General features: G+C 47.2%; 1 protein-coding gene across 1 annotated transcript in view; it reads left to right on the forward strand.

Moving 5' to 3' along the window:
- The window catches only part of LOC147903528 (putative serine/threonine-protein kinase SIS8), a 139,044-nt gene that overhangs the window by 35,947 nt on the left and 80,187 nt on the right, over positions 1 to 22,910 (forward strand). Inside the window, exon 5 of the mRNA XM_087399712.1 lies at positions 20,483 to 21,909. Coding sequence (XP_087255838.1) covers positions 20,483 to 21,909 — 1,427 coding nt within the window. The remainder of the gene's footprint in view (positions 1 to 20,482; positions 21,910 to 22,910) is intronic.

Below are 22,910 nucleotides of genomic sequence, written 5' to 3' on the forward strand. Positions count from 1 at the left end.
TTCTATAGCATTTGCAACAGGAGGGGACCAGAGGTGCTGGTATGCACGCGCAGAGAGATGATTTGAGCAACTCGGGCTCCACATGGATAGACTACCTTCCTTCCAGTACAGCATGGATGCTCCGTTTTCTCCCCTCCTATTACACGAGGTCAACCAGGTTATCCGTGAGGATCTCTTACAGCTACACACATTTCGGACCTGGTTGGGACCGAGTGAACTCCTAGTGAAGCTTAGCTTCTACAAAGATCACTGGTTACATATCACAGAGGAGGGTTTCATTGACCTCCCAGGATACACACAGATCTACTTACCCCACTCACTGAGGATCTCTATTGGGCAGTTCCGGGTCTCTTCACATAGACTTCATATCGAGAGCGGTAGAGTAGAGCGACTACCTAGGGAGTGGCGCATATGCACATTATTGGACGTGCAAGAGGTTGAGACAGAGGAGCACTTCATCTTCAGGTGTTCTGTTTACTATGAGATCCGGGGGTGTTTTTACTACCTCTTTAGAGATAGCTATGGGATTTTGGCCCGATTCCTCTCCTAGGGATGTTTGGCACGTTTCATTCATGAGGCACTCAGACACCACGAGAGGATACTTCGAGCAGACTTTTTGCTTAGCTGATCCCTCTCAGAGCTCTAAAATGGAGTTTTCCAGCCAGATCACATGGACTCCCACAAGACGAGGCCTCGACATGACCATGATCTAGAGCGAGTGACCCGACAGCTCAGACAGAGGGTTGACACCCAGATCACACTTGGGGACATCCCCTCCTTGTTTATAGTCGGAGCTCGACCGACAGGGGTCACGGTAACCTTGGTTAGACGCAGAGCTATGACCAAGAGACGTGCCAGTGTAGACCATCCTCTCCCGGTCGAATTGATGCCGTCTGGACCCTGGTATGTGTCATGTAGCTTTAGTTATTGGCACTTAGGTCACCTAGTACTTTTAGTGTCTTATGACACCTAGTACTAGTGATACCACTAGGACACTAGGTCCTAGGGTTCTCTTTTATTGTACTTTGTACTTCTATTTTTATTTGAGTTGATGTGACGGCTTCACTCCTTGCTCCACTCTTCTTGCATCCTTTTGCTTCCGTGAGCCTATAGTGGTATCAGAGCAGAACAATCTTCTTTGAGCCTACAGCCTGTGCTCCCTATTCATACCTGTGCAGCTCCGAGGCGTCCGTATTGTGCCTTCAGTACCAAGCGCGCGTCATGTGCAAGGGCTTGCGCTGCGCCAGTCACACATCCGTACAACGTTGTACCAACGTCGTACACCTGCCCCGTACACAGTGTCTTGAGCCTGTGAACCTACACATCCTATCCGTTACTGCACGCGTGGAGCTACCGTACATCTGTGTTAAGACCAGTCGTACAACGTACGGCAATACCTATGCATACGTTGTACTTGCAAGCGTCATTCTTTCGTACACACGCCACACGTGCGACCAAGCAGTCGTCTATTGTCCTGTCCGTACGTACACACCTATGTGTACTTGCGCGCTCCTCTACTACACTAGTGCCCCCCCGTGTGGGAAGCAAGTAAAACCACCTGAGGAGGGCCATAGGTCAAGCCCGTTGTAGATGATGAGACTGCATCAGCAATTGTACGTTCGTACATTGGTGGAATGCGTTAGTTGTACATACTATTTGTAGGAGTCAGTCGTACATTGCAGCTGCTCTTGCTTTGTAGGTACTTCTTACAAAAAGGTTCTTTACATTTGCAGGTGATAGTTGCAGACTGCATACGGGGCATTTTGTTTTTGCAAACATTGCAATCAATTTGTAGAATCTACACCAAAATTTGGGGCTTTTGCAGACAAATTGGAATTCTTGCAACATTTGGGGCTTTCATTGAATTTGACCTCTTCTAGTTGCAATTTCCCTCAAGAAATTGGGGCTTTTGCATTTGGGGTACGATTTTGCAGGAGAAAAGGTGTTTGGCAGATTTGCACGCAGATTGCACGATACTTTCAGATTTGCAGTGAATTTGGCAATAAATTGCAGGCCATTTGATCACATTTGCAAATTACAGCTTAATTTGGGGCTTTTCCAAATTTGCAGCAAGTCCTATTTGTTTTGTAGTTGCAAGCCTTGAAGCTATCTTTTGGGTCACTTTGTCAGTGCATTTTTTGACTTGTCCTATTTGCAATGGCTGGCAACAATTATGATTTATTTGGCATTCTTCGTGAAGATGATAAGTTGGATGGCACCAACTATCCGATGTGGTCTTATCTCATGAAACATATTCTTGTTGCAAGACATTTTTGGAAAATTGTTTTTGGGATTGATCTGAGGCCACCCAATGCTGCAGTGGCTGTCCCTAATGCTGGTCCCTCTGCAGAAGGGGACTCCTCTTGATGCTTTATCCTCTAGCACCCCTGTTGCTACTCCTCCAACTCAGGAACAAACAAGATGGGATGCAAGAGATGCAAATGCGCATTCCTATATTGCTTTATCATGCAAGAGAATCATTATTCCACACATCCGGTCATGTAGGACAGCAAAGGATGCTTGGGACAAATTGGCTTCTCTTTATCAGATTCGCAATGAGGCACGTGTTGCATATTTAAGAAAGGCCATTGCAGGAAGTCAGCATGAATGAAGGTGGCTCTACAGATGCATACTTGACAAAGGTCAAGGACCTCATGGAACAACTTGCCAATATTGATGAGGTGGTGCCAAATTCTCAGCTTGTCAGTACCACATTGAATGGGTTGCCAGATACATATCAAGGGTTTGCTACAACCCTTCGACTAGTGGCCATGGGTAATCTAGACCACTACTCCTTTGATCAGTTACCCACTTTGCTTTTGCAGGAAGAGCAAAGTCGTGCTAATAGGCAATTTACTATTCCTGATCATGCATTTGCTTCACAGCAGACACTCATAATGAGAGCCCACCATGTGATATCACTCTTTACCGGCAGGCTGTCGGATGTCTCATTTACTTATGCAGTATCCCAAGCTCAGCAGGTTCATGCACATGCCCAGTTCACAGCATTGGCAGGCAGTGAAGAGAGTCTTCAGATATCTCAGAGGCACTTAAGATTTAGTCCTCTTCTATGGTGATCAGGGTTCACTTACCATGCATGCTTACACGGATAGTGACTGGGCAGGTTGTTCCGACACCAGAGTGTCACATACCGGCAAGTGTTTTTTGCTTGGTAGTTCATGTATCTCTTGGCTCAGCAAGAAGCAACCAACAGTTGCCACATCCAGCTGTGAGGTTGAGTATAGGGCAGCCTTCACCGCTACAGTAGAGTGTGTCTGGCTTCGACAGTTACTTACAGATCTTGGTATTCGACAGACATCCTCCACTATGGTCTACACTGACAGCCAGAGTGCTTTGGCCATTGCGCGTAATCCAGTGTTTCATGCGCGTACCAAGCACATTTAAGTTTACTATCATTATGTTTGAGAGCGGTTGTCAGCAGGAGACATAGAGCTGTCCTACCTTCCCACAGAGGACAACATAGCAGATATGTTTACAAAGGCACTTCCTCGTCCCAAGTTCGAAGTCTTTCGACAGGCACTTGGTTCCCTTTGTTACATGATATGGCATACCTTGTACATTCATAGGTGGTTATATCCCTTTGGATGAACATGTGCCACCATGACCAAAAAATACCAAGTATTTTGAGACGTTTCCAGAATACTTCAGCCCATACCATGGAAGGGGGTTTGTAGGCCTTCCTCTCTCGGTCGTATTGATGCCCTCTGGGCCCTGGTATGTGCCATGTAGCTTTAGTTATCGGCACTTAGGTGACCTAGTACTTTTAGTGTCTTATGACACCTAGTACTAGTGGTACCACTAGGACACTAGGTCCTAGGGTTCTCTTTTATTGTACTTTGTACTTTCATTTTCATTTGAGTTGATGTGACGGCTTCCACTCCTTGCTCCACTCTTTTTGCATCCTTTTGCTTCCATGAGCCTACAACTAGGGCTGCAGCTGTTAGTGGCTGCCGACAATACTCTATCGCCGATTTCATGCCCCCATTGGCTCATCCACCCTGATGACCTGATGATGGTGATGATGATGATGAGATTGATATATAGTTGACCACCGACATGACTATGTTGTACTTAGGACTTGGTTGTACCATTTTGCATTTTTTGCATTTTGCATTGGTGTGGATGCTCATTTAGTATCTCCACCACCACATCTCATTTATACTAGGTTTTTCACAGTCTCATAGACCCATTGATCTTCCGAAGACTTTAATGAACTCTCTCTCTCTCTCTCCGCCTGCTCCCCTCCGTCTGCTCCCCTCTGCCCCTCTCGTCTGCTCCTCCACCTAGTTCCCTTCGTTTGCTCCTCCGCCCCCCCGTCTACTCCTCCGCTCCTGCCCCCGTCTTCCTCACCTTGCCTGCTTCTCCGCTCTTCCCCGTCAGCTCTCCTCCGCCCCACCCGCATCTCCCGCTCGTCACCCGTCTACAGCTCCTGCAGTAGCTGCCAATCGTCAGCCCCCCTTATCTACTCCTTCGCTCCCGCCGCCGTCTCCCCCCTATTAGAAATGACCCAACAGAGGGTACGCACAGCGGAAGACTTATAGTAATGCCCAGGAGCTCACACAGTGTGGTGTGAGATGTGGAATCACAAACTTCTTAACCTATGTGCATAAAATAGATGTGCATACTCATCAATAGACAATGGACCAGCCAGATAGAGAAACCACCAAAATAATATATTTCCGTCCAAAACTATGGACACAATACAAAAGAGATAGATCTAGAGTTCCACCAATGGTGTGGTCCTCTGATCTTACCACAAGGTACTTCTCCTATCTGCTGGCTATCTCTAGACTTGAGCCCGCGTGCTCCACCTCGAGCGTCTGTAGACTTTCCGTCTAGTGTGTTCTTCTCCACCTTACTGCCTGTGAATCAGCCTAGGTGGGCAGCCCCTGCCAAGCTTTGCCTGCAGCACACAGGTCCGCTTGGTCCTCCTGAATGTAGGCCCCAAGATAGCTGTTCCACTGCTCCAACCTGCTTGTGAATGGCTACTCCAGAAGATGATGATATCAGCAACCTTCTGCCCTAGAAGACAGTCTAGGTTCAGCCTCTCCCTGGAGCTAAGTCTGCAGCAACACCTCTCTCCTTCACTTCCTGTGTAGAGACCCAAGGATGGTGGATATGCTGCTCCTTTCTGCTCCTCCCAAAGCTGCTTGGCTGGATAATGAAATGAGGCCTGTGGCCTCTCCTTTTATAGGGCTCAGCGCCCCTTTGAACCAACCGACCAGCCAGCCCTAAATGGGCCGACTGGCTGGTCTGTAGCAGCCCTAACCAACCGACCTGTTGATTGGCTGGTTGGCTGCCTATCCAGCCCTATTTAGGGCCCTTTGCTGGCCCTTTGTTCCATGCAGGGCCCAGCCCCTTTGCTGCTGCTGTCCTGCTACCTGCCACCCCTGCTTTCAGGCCATAGACCTGCCCATATGACACATCCCAGCACTCCTGAAACGCCTGATCTGCAAAACAACCACACACAACATCAGAACTGAGCAGGCTGCTCACCACCCAACCGTGACATCTACGGGATGTGATCCCGAATCAAAAGATGTCCCCTCCGAGCCACGAGCTGAGCTACTGGCACGAACTCCCAATCAGATCCAAACCAGCCTGGTGTCCCATACCACCAGGTGGCGCTGTGAAGCCCTGGATCTGTCACTGGGCCTTGGGCTACGCTAAGATGCAGGCGCGCGTCCGCGACTCAATCCAGGATTAGACCTGGCACCTGGGAACGAGACTTGCTCCCAACTGCACACTGAGAACTGAACCCCCTGGGCCTCTTTTATAGACTCGGGCCCCGGCGCCAAAAATAGCGAAGACCTATAAATAGTTCGTACCCTTGCCACTCAACCCGAGAATCAAGCCTGCCTAGCTCTAAGCCTCCCCAGGCTAACCTGAGCTAGTTCTGTGTACCTAGTACACGTCAGATACCAATCCGTGCACATGACATACTCCCCCTCCTCTAAGAACTCACTCCTGAGTTCGCTAAGAAATCTGGAAATGTTCTTTGGAGGTTTTGTAATGTCTCCCATGTTGCATCCTCCTCAACACGATCCTTCCACTTAATCTTGTATTCCGTGATAGTACGATTTCGAATCTGTCTTTCACGAAATTCGAGAATAGATTCAGGTTCGTGAGGAATAAAAGTCAAATCTGTAACTTCTATAATCTCATGAGGAGAAACAAGTTGATCATCTGCACCCAATACTTCTTTCAGTCTATTGACATGAAAGACTGGATGTACTTTAACATCAGGAGGCAATTCTAGTCGATATGCAACTGGTCCAATTCTTTTAATGACCTTGAATGGGCCACAGTATCTGGGGGATAATTTCGGAACCAAACCAGTACTTAGGCTCTTGGATTCCTTAGGAATTCTCAAATATACCATCGTTCCTTCAGAGAACTCTCTGGGTGAACGATGTCTATTAGCATAAAATCTGTCCCGATCTTGGGCACTTCTAATAGATTCCTTGGCAAACTGCAACATTTCCTGCATGTCTTGCAAGAAGTTCTTAGCAGCATCATTTTGAATCCCTTTTAATCCTACCATAACTGGTGACTTAGGTTGAAACCCGTACATAAGCATAAAAGGATTGTAACCTGTACTAGAATGCTTTGCACTGTTGTAAGAAAATTCAATCATAGGTAGATAATCTTCCCATGAAGACTGTCTCTTAGATACATATGCCCGAAGCATGTCTTCAACCAACTGGTTGACCTTCTCTGTACTGCCATCGGATTGTGCATGATCCGAGGAACTCATACTTAGAGTAGTTTCTAACTTCTCAAAAACAAGTGTCCAAAAGTTACTTGTAAACTTTGAGTCCCTGTCACTGACTATGTCAGATGGCAAACCATACAGCTTGAACAAGTGGTCCACAAACTCGTGAGCCAACTGAACAGCTGAAATAGTTGTTCTTGTAGGTAAGAATCTAGCCATTTTTGTCAAACGGTCGACTATGACCCAAATAGAGTCATGACCCTTGCGCGTTCGAGGTAAACCAGTAATAAAATCCATGGAAATACTTTCCCATTTATTACCGGGAATCTGTAAAGGCTGTAATAAGCCCGCGCTTCTAAGGCGTTCAGTCTTAGTAACCTGACAAACCCGGCAACCTACTACATAGTTCTCTATAAATGCACACATCTTAGGCCAATAAAAGGTATGCTTCACAAGAGACAGAGTCCTATGTATACCTGGATGTCCCGCACTAGGAGCATCATGACACTCCCAGAGAAACTTGGATTTAAGGTCCAGAACATCAGGCACACAAATCTTTTCATTCCGGAACAGCAAGCCGTTCCTAATCATCCACTGACCTCCCGCCGCCTGTATCCTAGGTGGCACAATCCCTGAGTCCTGGTCAACCATGGAGCTCCCATCCTGGACTCTCTGCCAATAAGAACTGAAATGACTATCAGTTGCGTATAGCCCTCTCAAGGATTGAAATAGGTCTGAGGATATTTCCGTAAATGACAAAGCATTTACAAACTTAACTCGACTTAAGGCATCCGCCACACTATTCAACGAACCCTTACGATTACGTATTTCGAAATCAAAATCCTGCATTAGCTCTGCCCATCTAGCTTTCCTTCCTCTCAATTTTGAGCCATCACACACATACTTAATTGACTGGTGATCAGTCAATACAAGGAACTTTGAACCATACAAGTAGTGTCTCCAAACCTTGAGAGCATACACTACAGCATAAAGCTCCTTCTCAAGTGTGGGCCAACGATACTGAGTGTCGTCTAGCTTCTTACTCTCGAAAGCTACAGGTCTGCCCTCTTGGAATAGAGCTGCCCCAATCGCATAATCACTCGCATCGGCCTCTAAAACATAAGGCCGGGTAGGATCGGGTAATGCAAGAATGGGTGCTTCCTTGATAGAAAACTTCAAGGTTTCAAAAGCCTTGTTCATTGCATCATTCCAAGAGATAGGCTGGGTAGACCTGCGTCCACGACCTTTCAATATGTTGGTCAAGGGTGCTGTGATATGTGAATAATCACGCACTGACTTCCGAAGAAATACCGTAAATCCTAGGAAAGAACGAAGTTGTTTCACAGTCTGAGGGATAGGCCATTCTAAAACCTTCTGGATACGATCCAGATTAATGCTAATACCTTCAGAAGAAATCTTGTGTCCTAAGTAAATGATCTCCTTCATAAAGAAGTCACATTTACTCATCTTGGCATAAAGCTTATGCTGTCTTAGAACAACTAAGACAACCCGGAGGTGTCCTATGTGATCCTCAAGCGTTTTACTATATACCAAGATATCATCTAGGAACACTACAACAAATTTGCCCAGAAAATCCCTGAACAAATCGTTCATCATCTGCTGAAAAGTAGCAGGAGCATTGGTCAAACCAAAAGGTAATACGAGGAACTCGTAATGACCATACCTAGTCCGGAATGTGGTCCTATCTATGTGTTTAGCATAGATACGGATTTGATGATAACCCGTGCGCAAATCAATCTTAGTGAAATACTTCGCTCCGGCCAAACGGTCTATCAAATCATCAGAACGAGGTAGAGGATAGCGGTTCTTAATTGTAACTTTATTTAATCGTTTATAATCTATACACATTCTCCAGGAAGAATCTTTCTTCTTTCTTAAGAGGACAGGTGCACCCCAAGGTGATTTACTTGGGCGGATATAGCCCATATTCAGGTAATCCTGAAGCTGGATAGCTAACTCATCCTCCTCTACTTGGCTCATCCTATAAGGTGGTACACTGATAGGTTGAGCCCCTGGGACTAAGTCTATGCGATGATCTACTGCCCGTTCTGGAGGTAAACCTTTCGGCAGTTGAGCTGGGAATACGTCTTTAAAATTATCTAACAACATTCTCAATTCTCGGTGTTTAAACACACTTAATTCATTCTTGTTAATTACCGAAACAACAAATGAAGAAAGTGGAATCAAAACACACTGATAGACATCATAATGAGAATTGTTTAATATATTCCGAAGCTGCATCGCAGATACAATAGGCCTCTGAGAAGGGGGAATCTTATCACACTGAATACAAAATTGGTTGTCCTTATCTACAAAAGAAAGCGTATGCTCCGTCCATCCGATCTGAATATTGTGGGTTTTAAACCACTCTATCCCGATTAACAAGTCTACATGCTCTAGATGCATAACATAACATGTGAGAGCTCCCGTGTAGGCCTGAATCCGGATAGGAAGCGCTTCAATCTTGCGATCCCAAAACTGCTTCCCAGTTGGAAGCTGCACCTCATAGGTGTGGTTGCTAGGTACTGTGGACAGCCCCATCTTCTGCACAAATTTGTAATTAACAAAATTGTGAGAGCTGCCCGGATCAAAGAGAATGTGAACCTGTTGGTCCCTAACTTCTCCATGAACTCGGAAAAGATCATGGGAACCAAACAACGAAGTATTGAAAGTACAATTACAAGAAAGGGGGCAGGTAATGACATTTACTGAAATACCTGTCATCGTGACTTGGTTTGCTCCCTTGGCTGCGGTACGTGGACCCGCCTGGAGCTTCGGTCCTAGCACCAAGACACTCATTCTTTGTGTGGCCCTGCTCCTCGCAATAGAAACATCGGCCTTCTTTCTTGAGCCTGAGAGTGCGAAGGAAACGGGCCTTACCATTCTTTGCTGGAGTTAAGCTTTTCCTGGAGGCGTTGTCCGTAGACTTCGTCTCCGCAATACCAGTCGTATGCTGAAAGAACTTACGTTTGTTCTTTCCACTCGTATCGGTAACTGTGGTTGCCTTGGTACCGGCCATGGTATCATCATATATGCGCGCATATGTCATGGCCTCCTGCAACGTTGTGCACTTGTTGTTCTTGATCTGCAACTTATAGGAGTCTGGCAAACCATCCACGAAGAAACCTAATAAGGTTACTGGATCCATTTTAGTGGCCCTGGTTTGCAGATCCCTAAATCTTTGAAGATAAACTTCAAAGGTGAAATTCAATTTTGACATATCGAGGGCCTTGAGCTTGCCGACGATATCGTAGTCATCTTCCTTCTTCAGGAACTCCTTCGTGAAGATGCCCTCAAAATCTGTCCAAGTATCAGGCTTAGGCTGGAGTTCTTTCCACCATAGCAAGGCTTTACCTAACATAAACCCTGCTGCAAGCTGGATCTTTTTCTCATCTGGATAGGGATGAAATTGGAAGTGTACTTGCCACTTGTGCAACCAAGTGTCAACTACCTCCTTTGTTCTTGATTTTTGGTCACCTGGAAAAGGATCCGGAGTTATATTCGGGCCTAGCACTGAAGCCATGGCATCCACATGCGTGAGTGCCTGTACAGTGCTAGCCAGAAGAGTGAGAGTTGCTTGTATCCCCTGGAGTTGCTGTGTCAACCCCGATTGATTGGCATTGACCTGCTCGAATTTGCCATCAAGTGCAGTCGTAAACTCACTGAAGGCTTTCTTAGTTATCAGGTCGTCATAGAGACCCTGATCGTCCTCTCCCACTAGAGTGTAATCCAAGTCCTGCTCTCCCATGGTGAACTCGGGATTTTGAGCATCAGACATGGCTGAAATCTGATTTGATTACAAACGGAGAGAAATAACTAACTGAAACGAAGCACAGAGGAGGATGGAGCAGAAGAAAACCGTCCCGAATGATGCTGACGGAAAGAGATGCTGAAATCTGGCGAATCGGAAGCCCGCGAGTCCCGAGGCCTCCCCGAACCCGCAACCCGGATGCACGTGCTGCTGAAGTAACTGTACGGTCTGCTGACGCAGGCCGTACAAAGGCTGACGGAGGCTGTACAGTGCTGACGTAACTGTACGGCGTCCGTACAGTGCGTCAGGTACAAGGCGCAGTCGCGAGTTGATGCAGCAGCAGGTACAGGGGCTGGCGAAAACAGTCCGTACAGGCTGTACGGCTGCTGCAGGGCCTTCGAAGGCTGTGCAGGCTGACGCAAGCAGGGATCGGATGCAGGGGTCTGCACGAAGCAGGGCGATGCTGACGCAGGCAGTGTACGGACGAGGCTGGCTGGCTGGCACAGAATTCGAGGGAAAAACTCGAAGTTTGAGGCTGCTTGTGGGTAGGCTAGCACCCTGCCCTCACCTATATAGGGTGCAGGGCAGCCTTATTTGGAGGCTGGGCTTCCAAAAAAGGCCAAGCCCCTCCAGCTTTGGAGGGGTGCTTTTTTCGAAAAAAGCACCCCCCCCTGCGCAGGCTGCATGCAGCCCTATGCGCAGGCTGTTCGCAGCCTGTTGCGCAGGCTGTCAAGCCTCTACCTGCCCCGCTTACCCCGTACCTTCCAGAGCGCTGCATCCCTGCCTCCCTTGCTGCCTTTTTTCTGCCATTTCTCCTACTTTTCTGCTCTATTTCTCCTCCCTCTAAACTTCTCTCAGAGGCCTTCAGAAATTTCGATTTTCTCTCTCTCCTATGCTTCTTTCTTTTCCAGATTTCTCTTCACCCCTTCTGTCCCAGGTAGCCAGCAAAAACGCAGCAAGGAATTTCGAAATTTAGGGCATACCTGGAAGAGAAATCCGTCAAAATTCTCGCATCAGAAGTTCCTACCTCAGGAGCTGGGTCTGATACCAACTGACACATCCCAGCACTCCTGAAACCCCTGATCTGCAAAACAACCACACACAACATCAGAACTGAGCAGGCTGCTCACCACCCAACCGTGACATCTACGGGATGTGATCCCGAATCAAAAGATGTCCCCTCCGAGCCACGAGCTGAGCTACTGGCACGAACTCCCAATCAGATCCAAACCAGCCTGGTGTCCCATACCACCAGGTGGCGCTGTGAAGCCCTGGATCTGTCACTGGGCCTTGGGCTACGCTAAGATGCAGGCGCGCGTCCGCGACTCAATCCAGGATTAGACCTGGCACCTGGGAACGAGACTTGCTCCCAACTGCACACTGAGAACTGAACCCCCTGGGCCTCTTTTATAGACTCGGGCCCCGGCGCCAAAAATAGCGAAGACCTATAAATAGTTCGTACCCTTGCCACTCAACCCGAGAATCAAGCCTGCCTAGCTCTAAGCCTCCCCAGGCTAACCTGAGCTAGTTCTGTGTACCTAGTACACGTCAGATACCAATCCGTGCACATGACACCATATACCTTGCCAAGGACCCCGTCATGCAAGCGCCTCTGCCAGGCCCTTCTCCAGCGCCGTACAGTTCTGTACACCCTGCTGATGTCAGTGCCTCCAAGGATCTGCACAGTCCCGTACAGCCACGATGCTGTCCCGTACTGTTCCTTCAGGGATCCTCCTCTTGGCTGTGAGGTGTTGCCCATGTGGCAGCCCCCTCCCTCTCTCTTCTGTGGGCATCTTCTGCCCTAGGTCTCCCTCCCCCACACTCTCCTCATATGGGGGCTTACAGATGGGGAGGTGACCATTCCACCCCCCCCCCCCCCCCCCCGGGCCTGCTTCTCCGCCCTTCCCCGTCAGCTCTCCTCCGCCCCACCCGCATCTCCCGCTCGTCACCCGTCTACAGCTCCTGCAGTAGCCGCCAATTGTCAACCCCCCTCAACCTCGTCGTCAGTAACAAACACCCCCCTAGTCTTTTCAAAAAGAAAACTAACCCTAGCCCCAAGTTGGACTAAAGCCCCCCTCAACTCCTTCAACCTCCATCAGGACTCAGTACTCTATAGTTGCAGCCATGACACCCCCTCCATATGCACGCAATTACCAACAAGAAGGATCAAAATGACCCATCCTTGGGCAACATGATCAGATTTTCTATCTGCAGCAAGCAGTGAGAGAGCTACGATTGGAACTGGCAAGCAAAGGCTCGACTTCACATTCTGGAAGGGCCTGGTTAGCAGGCAGTAATTGATGAGGTGTTAAATCTTGTAAGGATTCTCCCCCTAGCCCACAACTAGTCTCTACAGTCAAAGATATTGTTCACATTGAAGTACAAACTGCTACGAAGGAAGTGATTGTGGAAGTGGACACCAAAGCAAGTAAGTCTGATATTCAAGCAGAGATTAAAGAACACGAAGCTAGATGTGATAATGCGCTGAAGATTAGAATAGGGGGACTCCCAGAAGATTGGTACAAACAGGAGGACACATATAGTGAAATATTGACAAAGATTAAAGCATGCTTGCCCAACATTGAATGGAAGGATGATGATGAGCAGGATGACGACGACTCCAGGCCAGCTTCTATTACACACTCTAAAGGTCATGCAATCCTTACACTGAAGTCGAATGGTATGTATGTATATGTTTTTTGTATATTTTATTAAAATTTCTAAACGTTTGAGATTTATAAATGAAACCTTAAATTTTATTAAACACAATCTATGATTGCAACCTTGGCCTCCTTAACAAAGTAAGCTTCACCAAATACAAAGGAAAGACACGGAAGACCCTTCACTTCCTCACCAGGGCCGAAAAATCAACTGTTATGCAAACACCCCACGCGTCGCTAGTATGTCCAAGAACGACACAAAAATGTTTTACGAAGAATAAATGGCGGGGTACTGTTGCTGGTTTGAGTGCTTCGTTTCTCATCTGAAATTCTATATTTCCGACGAGCTTAATGCGGATCAAGCTTCTTCGACAATCTTACAAGCTGAAGGGTACCAAAGTCTGGATAGCTGAGGAGCTCACACAAGCTCAACTCAAGAATAAGGCAACTGAAGTAGCTAAAGTCAGGGCTGCCATAAAGGATGGAAAATGGGCAGTTTACCGTGAAGGCGTAGCCCTAATCAAGGAGTTTAAATCAAAGCCAAAAGACTCTGAGTCTTAAACTGATGTATGGCTGATTACTCTTTCAGACTATTATGTACTCTAAATAAATTGGGGTTGCTTTTGCACTCCTTGGGAGCTGCCATGTGCCCTCCCTAAAGCAGATGTACTAGAGGGTTTCTTGCTGTCCCATCGACCTTTTGGTCTCGAGTGGACGTAAATAGACTTTCTTTCTCTCTCTCCCCCCCCTCTCTCTCTCTCTCTCTCTTATTACCCTCCCCTTTGAGGGAGGAGTCTTTATGTATGTAAGGTTTTGTATTGTTTCAGGTCCCATAGGCCGATTTTTGGTCTTCAGAGGACGATAATATATTCTTCTTCTTCTTCTTCTTCTTCTCTCTCGGCACATAGGCGGCCAAAAAAACAGGTCAAAGGGTCCTGCTCCTATCTCCTGCACCCCCCTGTGCCTTCACGACTTGCAAGGAGGGCCTTTCAGTCCCCAACCTAGCCAGCAAGGCCACCATCACCAGCTCCAAAGCTGCAAGGACAACAAGAACATCAAATCAAGGAAGTGCAGAAAGGGGAGTTTCAGCAGCAAATACACAGAAATGCAACACTAGAAAGTCAGGAGGAGGACAGAGAAGGATTACCAACACACTTGAGGGTCACCTAGGGCAGTAAAAACATGTGAAAATGTCTCTATTTCTGCACTGCCACACACAGCTCTTGTAAGTCAGAAAAATCTACTGCATAATTCACAGTTAGCAGCGATACCATGCCTACAAGAGCGGGAGTAGAAGACACATGGGGAAAACAATCTTTGGAGACAGCTATGGCAGCCCTGTCAGTAGGGACAGCGCATAAAGGTACCACAGATGTACTCACATGCCTCAACCAAATCTGCCTTGTGCTGATAGGAAAAATACAGCTTGGAGGCCACCAATGTGGCCCTATTGGCTGAGAAAGCGCATGTGGACAAAACATTGGCTGAGATTCGGGAACAAGGTGGGAAGGTACAAGAAGAATGGAGAAAGGAGAAGGCCAAGAAAGAAGAATGGGAGAGGGAGAGAGCAGAATGGGAAAATGAGAAGACCAAGCTACAAGACCAAGTACACACATGGGGGACTGAGCTACAACAAATGAAGGGCACGCAAATAACATCAGATGGAGGCAGCAAAGTTATGGATGAGCTCAAAACAGAAAATGCAGCTCTTAAGAAAGAGATGGAGGCCATGTAGACTACCATGAATGATAAGCACACCAGCTCAACAAGGGGAAAGAAGTGATGCTTGAATGGACAGAAGTTGTTAAAAAGGGATCAGCAGCTCCCAAAAAAGAGCTCATTTCTGAGACACTAAAGGAAGAGAAAAGACGGACCAGCTAGAGGTTTCATAGTGGGAGATACCCCAATGGCAGATGCTCAAGCCCTATTTGCCAAGACGGGAGTCAACCTTACATGTGAGGCAGCTTGGAGGGTAGGGAAGACGGAGATACCAACAAGACCATTAGTGCTGAAACACCGGACTGCAATCGATAGGTCCAACCTCATGAGCATGCGAGCATGCTTGAAGGGGATCAAAATCTACTTGGATGATGACCTCACCCTTCTACAGCAGGAACATAGAAGGGAAGGCATGACACACGTAATGGCAGCAAGGGAAGCAGGGAAATGGGCTGCCTACAGGGATGGCAAAGTGATTATTCGCAACGGGAGGAGATGTAGAGGTGGAGCGAAGTGGGAGGTGTAGAGACGTGCAGGCGGGAGGGGCAGGAGCGGGGCTGCAGGGTGGAGAGCTGTAGGGTGGAGAGGCGGAGAAGGGAGCTGCAGGGACGGAGCTGCAAGGCAGAGGGGAAGCCAAGGAGAAGTGGCGGCGGGAGGGGAGCTGCCGGTTGGGGAGCAGCAGAGCGAAAGGCGGGGCGATGGGCAGAGCAAGGAGGGGGCGTGAGGTTGCAGACGAAGCCGCTGGCTGTAGGCGGAGGTGGAGCGGCAGTCGGGGGAGCTGAGGCGGCGCAGGAGGGAGCTGCCACGAGGGTGGCTGAGCTGGCGTGGGGGGGGGAGAGAGAGAGAGAGAGAGAGAGAGAGAGAGAGAGAGAGAGAGATAGAGATTATTAAAGTCTTCGGAAGACCGATGGATCTATGAGACTGTGAAAATCTTGATACAAGCTGTGGTAGTGGAGCTACTAAACGAGCATCCATACCAATGCAAAATGCAAAAATGCAGAATGACAGTACTAAGTCTCAAGTACAACATAGTCATGTCGATGGTCGACTATATATTAATCTCAACATCATCATCAATATCACCATCATCATCGGGAGTAGCAAGATATCAGGATGGATGAGGCAGGGGAGGCATGAAGTCGGCAATAGAGTGCTGTCGGCCACTTAGAGTTGCGGTCTTGGCACGTCTCTTGGTCGTAGCTCTATGTCTGACTAGGGCTACTGTGACCCCCGTCGATCGGGCTCCGACTCTAAATAAGGAGGGGATGTCTCCAAGTGTGATGTGTGTGTCGACCCTCTGTCTGAGCTGTCGGGTCACAGGCTCCGGTCACGGTCATGTCGATGATGGAAATGAGGAGAGGGTGAGAGACTTGATCACATGATTGAAGACAAGAGTTGAGGCATAAACTGATGTTGATAGATTGATAATCGCAGCAAGTACATAGCCTCTTTTATAGGCTAGGCAAGCCTTACAGGCACCTCATAGATGAGGTCACACACAAGAGAATCTAGATCCTATAATCTAGGTGAGGAATCACATCTACCACATGAGGTGGCACAAGTGGCCTCAAGACTCTTCACACTCACACAACTGTAGGACACTCCTAAGACTCTAGGACCACACACACTAGGACCACACACACTAGGACTCCGATTCCAACAAACCCCCCCTTCGGAGCTAGGGTGAGAAACTATGACATCATTCAGACTGTGCATCCCAGGCAATCTCAGAGGCTAACAGCTGAGCATAATTCAAAGGTTGAACCAAGCACTCTCATGGCTTAGGTGTCAACGTGATCAGAGACTCAAATCTGAGCATGGATGCATGACCAACTCATAGGTCGAGGGAGTACACCAACATCCTGGAACTCGGCCAGGCCTGATAAAGGAAAGACATAACAACCCCCCCTTGTCTCCTAACTGGGTACATGGAAGTAAGTGGAGCCTTTTATAGGACAAGGCACACAAAATGACAAATTATTACATCATTTTAGGGGGACTACCCAAGGCAGAGTACCTAACACACATGACTCTAGAAAGCCCACTCTTCATCTATCACCTCATGGAGGGATAGACCAGAAATAGCAGCAGTGCAGGCTTGTTCCTCAGGTCCAGAAGGTGTAGTTTCATCGTCTTCATCCTCGCTCTGCTCTGCAACCAAATTGGCATGTTCTTTGACTTGTACCTTTGCCATTTTCTTGAAGCAACGATCCTCTGGATGGCCAAGTTTCTGACAGTAATTACATTTAAGAGGTTTTCCGTTCTTCTTGGGCTTATTCTTGAGAAAGAATGCTTTGCCAGATTCGAAGGAAGATTGTGCTTTCTCTGTAAGCCTACGGTCTTCATCAATGAGATGAGCTACCATATCCTTAAAGCTCATATTGCGGCTGACTCTTAGGACAGCAAGGATCTCATTGTACTTGGAAATGTCTTCAATACTAGAGAGAAGTACAGCAACTTGATCATCATCTTCAACAATGGCTCGGATGGCAGATAATTGTTGGAGAATTGACCCAAGATTGCTCAAGTGTTCATTGAGGGTTTCAGTTTCCTTCATCTTGGGCTTTAAGAGTTTTTGTTTGAGAAATACTTTGGAATTATTGATCTTATTTTCAAACAAATTCTCTAACTTTTCCCAAACGTCGTTTGCTGTCTTATCAAAATCCACATGGTGGATAAGGTTGTCAGCTAAAGCTAGGCCAATGATAGCCATTGCTTTATCATTTTGGTTCTGCCACCAACTGATTCTAGCATCATCACTTTGGGGTTTTGGCTCCTTGCCATTGGTGATATTCCATATCCCTTCTCGCATAAGAAGAAGCCGGAGTTTTGTCTGCCAAGTTGGGAAATTGCTCCCTGAGAATTTCTCGATGAGCAAGGAGTTTTTTATGCTATCCATTGGTGGGAAGGTCTTAGCTGTTATTACAGCCAGTGTCTAAATCCCTTACAATGTTTACTCAGATTTCAAAAAAGGCCCAAATTTTACATGGTAGAAGCTTCAATTATGCCAAGGAAGACACAGAACAGAAAAGCCCTAAATTTTAGGGTTAGGGTTGCTGCAAAAATTAGGGTTTGCAGAAAATTGGGGCTTTTCAAAATTTCCTAGAGCATAGTGTTCTAGCAACACTAGGGGAGCTTCAGACCATAAAAGCCCCAACAAATTCACCCAAAATGAGGCAAAAATCTTCAAAAACGCAGAATATCTCAGACGGACTGTTTGCTGGTCAATGGAGCTCATGTGGAGAGGCGAAGGAAGAAGATCAACAGCGTAGTTTCTAAAGAAAGAGGAACATCATTAGATCAGCCCAAGAGATACGCGATGAACAGATGCAGATAAGCGATGCAGCTTCAAAGGATATGTTGGGCAGGTGACGAGTTGTTGCGTTCAACCAGAGATGACGAGTTACAGTAGTACTCAGGATGCAGCGTAGAGCAACAACTCAGGTCTGTTGTGCGAGTCGATGGCCACAGCCCTCAGATCGTTAGTCACCAAGTCAGCTCCATGGCTGGCACCGTCGCAGGTCTAGCTACGTGGGCAACCGGTTGCGCGGGCAACTAGAAGCAACGTGGGAGCAGCAGGTTCGGGCAGAAGTTGGACCAGCAGGTGTTCGGACAGAATGGCGAGCTGCGTGGGCAATAGGAGAGGCATGGGCAGCAGGAGCAGCTGCGTGGGTAGAGAGGTGCCGCAGATGACGAGCAGAGGGGCGAGCAAGTAGAGTGGTGCAGTGGAAGGAGCTCAGTTTGTCGCAGCAGAGTGACGATGACGGATGGGCAAGCGGAAGAGTGGTGAAGGATGGGCAGGACGCTTCATTGCGAGAGGTAAGGCTCAGTCAGGGAAGACCCGCTCTGATACCATTTGATGGAAATGAGGAGAGGGTGAGAGACTTGATCACATGATTGAAGACAAGAGTTGAGGCATAAACTGATGTTGATAGATTGATAATCACAGCAAGTACATAGCCTCTTTTATAGGCTGGGCAAGCCTTACAGACACCTCATAGATGAGGTCACACACAAGAGAATCTAGATCCTATAATCTAGGTGAGGAATCACATCTACCACATGAGGTGGCACAAGTGGCCTCAAGACTCTTCACACTCACACAACTGTAGGACACTCCTAAGACTCTAGGACCACACACACTAGGACTCCGATTCCAACAGTCGAGGCCTCGTCTCGTGGGGTTCCATGTGATCTAGCTGAAAGAACTCCGTGATAGAGCTCTGAGAGGGATCAACCGAGGAAGAAGTCTGCTCCTGTCTCCATGCTCGAAGTATCCTCTCGCAGTGTCTAAGTGCCTCATGAATGAAACGTGCCAAACACCGCTGGTCTGGGTAGGAGAGGAAACGGGCTAAAATCCCATAAGTATCCTTGAAGAGGTGGAAACGCCCTCGGATCTCATAGTACATAGGACACTTGAAGATGATATGCTCCTCTGTCTCAATCTCCTGCATGTCACACAGTGTGCATATGCTCCTCTCCCTGGGTAGTCGTTCTGCTCTGCCGCTCTCAATGCGAAGTTTGTGTGAAGAGACCCGGAACTGCCCAAGAGAGATCCTCAGCGAGTGGGGTAGGTGTTTCTGTGTGTATCCTGGTGGGTCAATGAAACCCTCCACTGTGATATGTAAGAAGTGATCTCTGTAGAAGCTAAGCTTCACTGGGAGTTTACTCGGTCCCAACCAGGTCCGAAATGTATGTAGTTGTAGTAGATCCTCACGGATAACCTAGTTGACCTCGTGTGATAGGAGGGGAGAAAACAGAGCATCCATGCTGTACTGGAAGGGAGGTAATCTATCCATGTGGAGCCCTAGTCGCTCAAACCATCTCTCTGTACATGCATACCAGCACCTCTGGTCTCCTTTGGCTGCAAGTGCCATAGAAGAGGATAGAGCTATCCATGGTAGATGAGAGAGAGAGAGAGAGAGAGAGAGAGAGAGAGAGAGAGATCGATCTATTAACGTCCGTAGAAAGCCTCACGGGCTTATGGGACAAAGTGCAAAACATAAATCCTTACATCATCTGGGTAAACCAGAGAGGGTCGAGGAGCGCACATGGCAACTCAGCTCGAGATTATTAAAGCACAATTCTAAGTTGTAGTCCTATATCAAGAAGGGCTTCATTACATCAGTTTTAGACTGAGGGTCTTTAGGATTAGATTTGAAATCTCAGATTAATGCTATTCCATCTCGATATACTGCCCATTTCCAGCTTTACGTGCGTCCTTGACTTTGGTGAGTTTCACTATTCCTTTGTTTGAGCTGAGTCGGGGTGAGTTCTGCAGATATCCATATCTTTGTACTCTTCAGCTTAGTTGTCTGTCAGAGGATATTGACTCTCTCTATCCTTTCATTGAAATAAACCTGCATTTGTGTTCCCTTTTGAGCGATGTAGCTAATGTGGTTTTCATTCCATTCAATTTGAGGTATATTCTTCTTGAGGCATATTATTTTCTCATCTTCTGTGAGAGCTACATCCTCACTAGTGCTGCCACAGAAATCTTTGGGCAACCCCCCAATGCGTAGTATCTTCTTGTTATGAGAGAGAGAGAGAGAGAGAGAGAGAGAGAGAGAGAGATTTCTAAATTAAAAATTTCAGGGAGTTCATTGTTGATTTGATGGGAGCTCCGGGCACACTTATCCCTTTGAATGTTCTTGGGCTTGTTAATATTGGCTCATGCGCCAGTTCGGATGCTGATGTTGAGGTCATAAGCATGGAAGAATCGCGTGAGAAACTGATTGGGAGGGATCCAAAGGAAGGGGTCTTTGATGAGCAAGAGCCACATAGGATTGCAATTGCTTGTAATGAAGATCTCCATGGAGAGTTAGGGGCTGGTGCCGTTCTTGATAATCCCTATTTGCAGAAGACCATTCCTGTTGACATTCTTTCTGAAGAAATAAAGCACGAAAGGCGCCAAAGCGAACCTACCGAGCTCAAGGTGGTGAATGAGATACCTGCTCAACCAACTGTGGGCAGATCTGGCTGCCGGTTCTTTCTCCGGAGATCTCCATCATGGACAGAAGGTATTGGATCACCAGCTGTAAGAGACATGAAGGTAAAGGACGTGTCCCAGTACATGATGCATGCTGCCAAGGAAAACCCCATACTTGCACAGAAGCTGCATGATGTGCTACTTGAGAGCGGTGTAAGAGCTCCTCTTGACTTGTTTAGTGAAATTTCTCCGAAGCAGCTCCAAGCTCAGGTGAGTGAGGAGAAGAGAAGTTTGGAAGAAAAGGAAGACAGAAAAGAAGCAAAAGGTAATGCTGTTCGGAGGAAAGAGAAAAGCAGTGTGGGTCCAGGTCGGCCTCCAGCTCCTGAATCGTCATACACTTCAAGATCAGATGAAGGTATTAAAGACAGGCTGGAAAGGTTGAATTCTGTGGAGGGCTTGGGGGACAGTCGGCCACTAGAACCCCCTTACTCGAATGCCCCTTCTAATTTATCATATAACTCATCAGTGTTGTCAGCAGTTACTGCCCCTCAGTTTTCCAGCCCTTTGCTGCCAGGAGCAACTGCTTGGAGTGTTGTATGTGATAGCTTGGGACCTGAAATCATAAAACGTGTTCCTGCTGCTGCTGCTGTAGCAGCTACAGCTGCTGTTGTGGCTTCTTCTATGGTGGTGGCAGCTGCAAAATCAGAGCATATACCAGATCCAGCTCTTGTTGAGGTCCCTGTTGCAGCTGCTGCAACAGCAACTGCAGCTGTTGTTGCGGCCTCTGCTGTGGTTGGTAGGCGGCTGGAAATATTCGAGGCTTTTCCTGATGCCATAACTGTGGATTCTGCAGAGAAAGTTACTCATGAGTATAATGGTCAGGAACATGAACAAGCAGATCCATATATGAGGAATCCATGGGATAACAGCCCAGAAGGGGAAGGCTCTCATGCAGGATATTCTGCAGAAGATGAGAGAGTTTCAGAGAAATCCGGTGGGTCCATTAGTGTAAGGTCCGAGCCAGTTCTTGATGATGTGGCTGAATGGGAGATTCCCTGGGAAGATCTCCAGATTGGAGAGCGGATCGGGCTTGGTAAGTTGTTTTCTGTATGGAGAACTTTGATCGAGGGGACCACTAGTGTATTGGAAACAGCACTGCCTATGTTTTATTGAGGTTGTGCATCTTAACAATGGTTATGCGGGTTTAAATTGATTTGTGTCCAGTGGGTCTCCTTCAGTGGCATCAACTTGTGAGTGTTACATGCAGAAATTAGTAATCAATCCTTAAGCCAGATTGTTTTTTTAAGATGTTTTTGGTGAACTTTTCAAGCTATTCAATGAAAGTAGCACGGAAAATCATGGGTAGAAACCCAAATGTTTAAATCTAGTCCAGTAGACTAGTATCATTAGCTGCCTTTGGATCGTATGAAAATTTCTACATTGGACCTGACCTCCATACTAGCTATGAGACTTGGCATGTTCTTTTGGTTGGTTATTGGCCTCTTTGATTACCTGAACAAGTCATATGTTGTCTTCGCTGTAGCGTAGGAATGAGTATGAATATAGACATTTACGTGGATTTCTAAAGACTTTTGTCTTCGCTGTAGCATAGGAATGAGTATGAATATAGACATGTATGTGGATTTCTAAAGACTTTTGCAGCTTGCTGAATAACTTCTTCCTTGCTGGAATGAGCATTTGGAATATGGTAGATTAAAGTAGCCTCTGTTCCCAGCTTCACTCAGGTTTCTTATCCTAGACTGAGTTCCTCGCCGTGTGCCTTAGGTTTCTTCTTGAGTGGGGTGTGCACGCGCCTGTGTGTGGCGTGTACGCAGAAGAGAGTTGTGACCTCGCATCTGCTCATGGTCAACTTTTCTGCCCTGTATTATCCTGCTCCTTTTTCCCTTGCTCTTACGTCTGCAATTTCCTGTAAATTCTATCTCTATCTGCTAGGGTTAGGTGCACCTCTCTTGTCTATTCTCTAGGGTTGCTCTCTGTTGTACTATCTACAATTACTGCTGTTATATTCCCTTGCTGTTGTTACTGTTCTCTTACCATCTTTGTTGGGCCTTTGTCTCATAAATTCCTGTTTAT

The sequence above is a fragment of the Dipteris shenzhenensis genome, chromosome 3 (genome assembly GCF_047967505.1).
Source record: "Dipteris shenzhenensis isolate YYH24624 ecotype China chromosome 3, Dip_SZ_1.0, whole genome shotgun sequence".
Taxonomy (NCBI): domain Eukaryota; kingdom Viridiplantae; phylum Streptophyta; class Polypodiopsida; order Gleicheniales; family Dipteridaceae; genus Dipteris; species Dipteris shenzhenensis.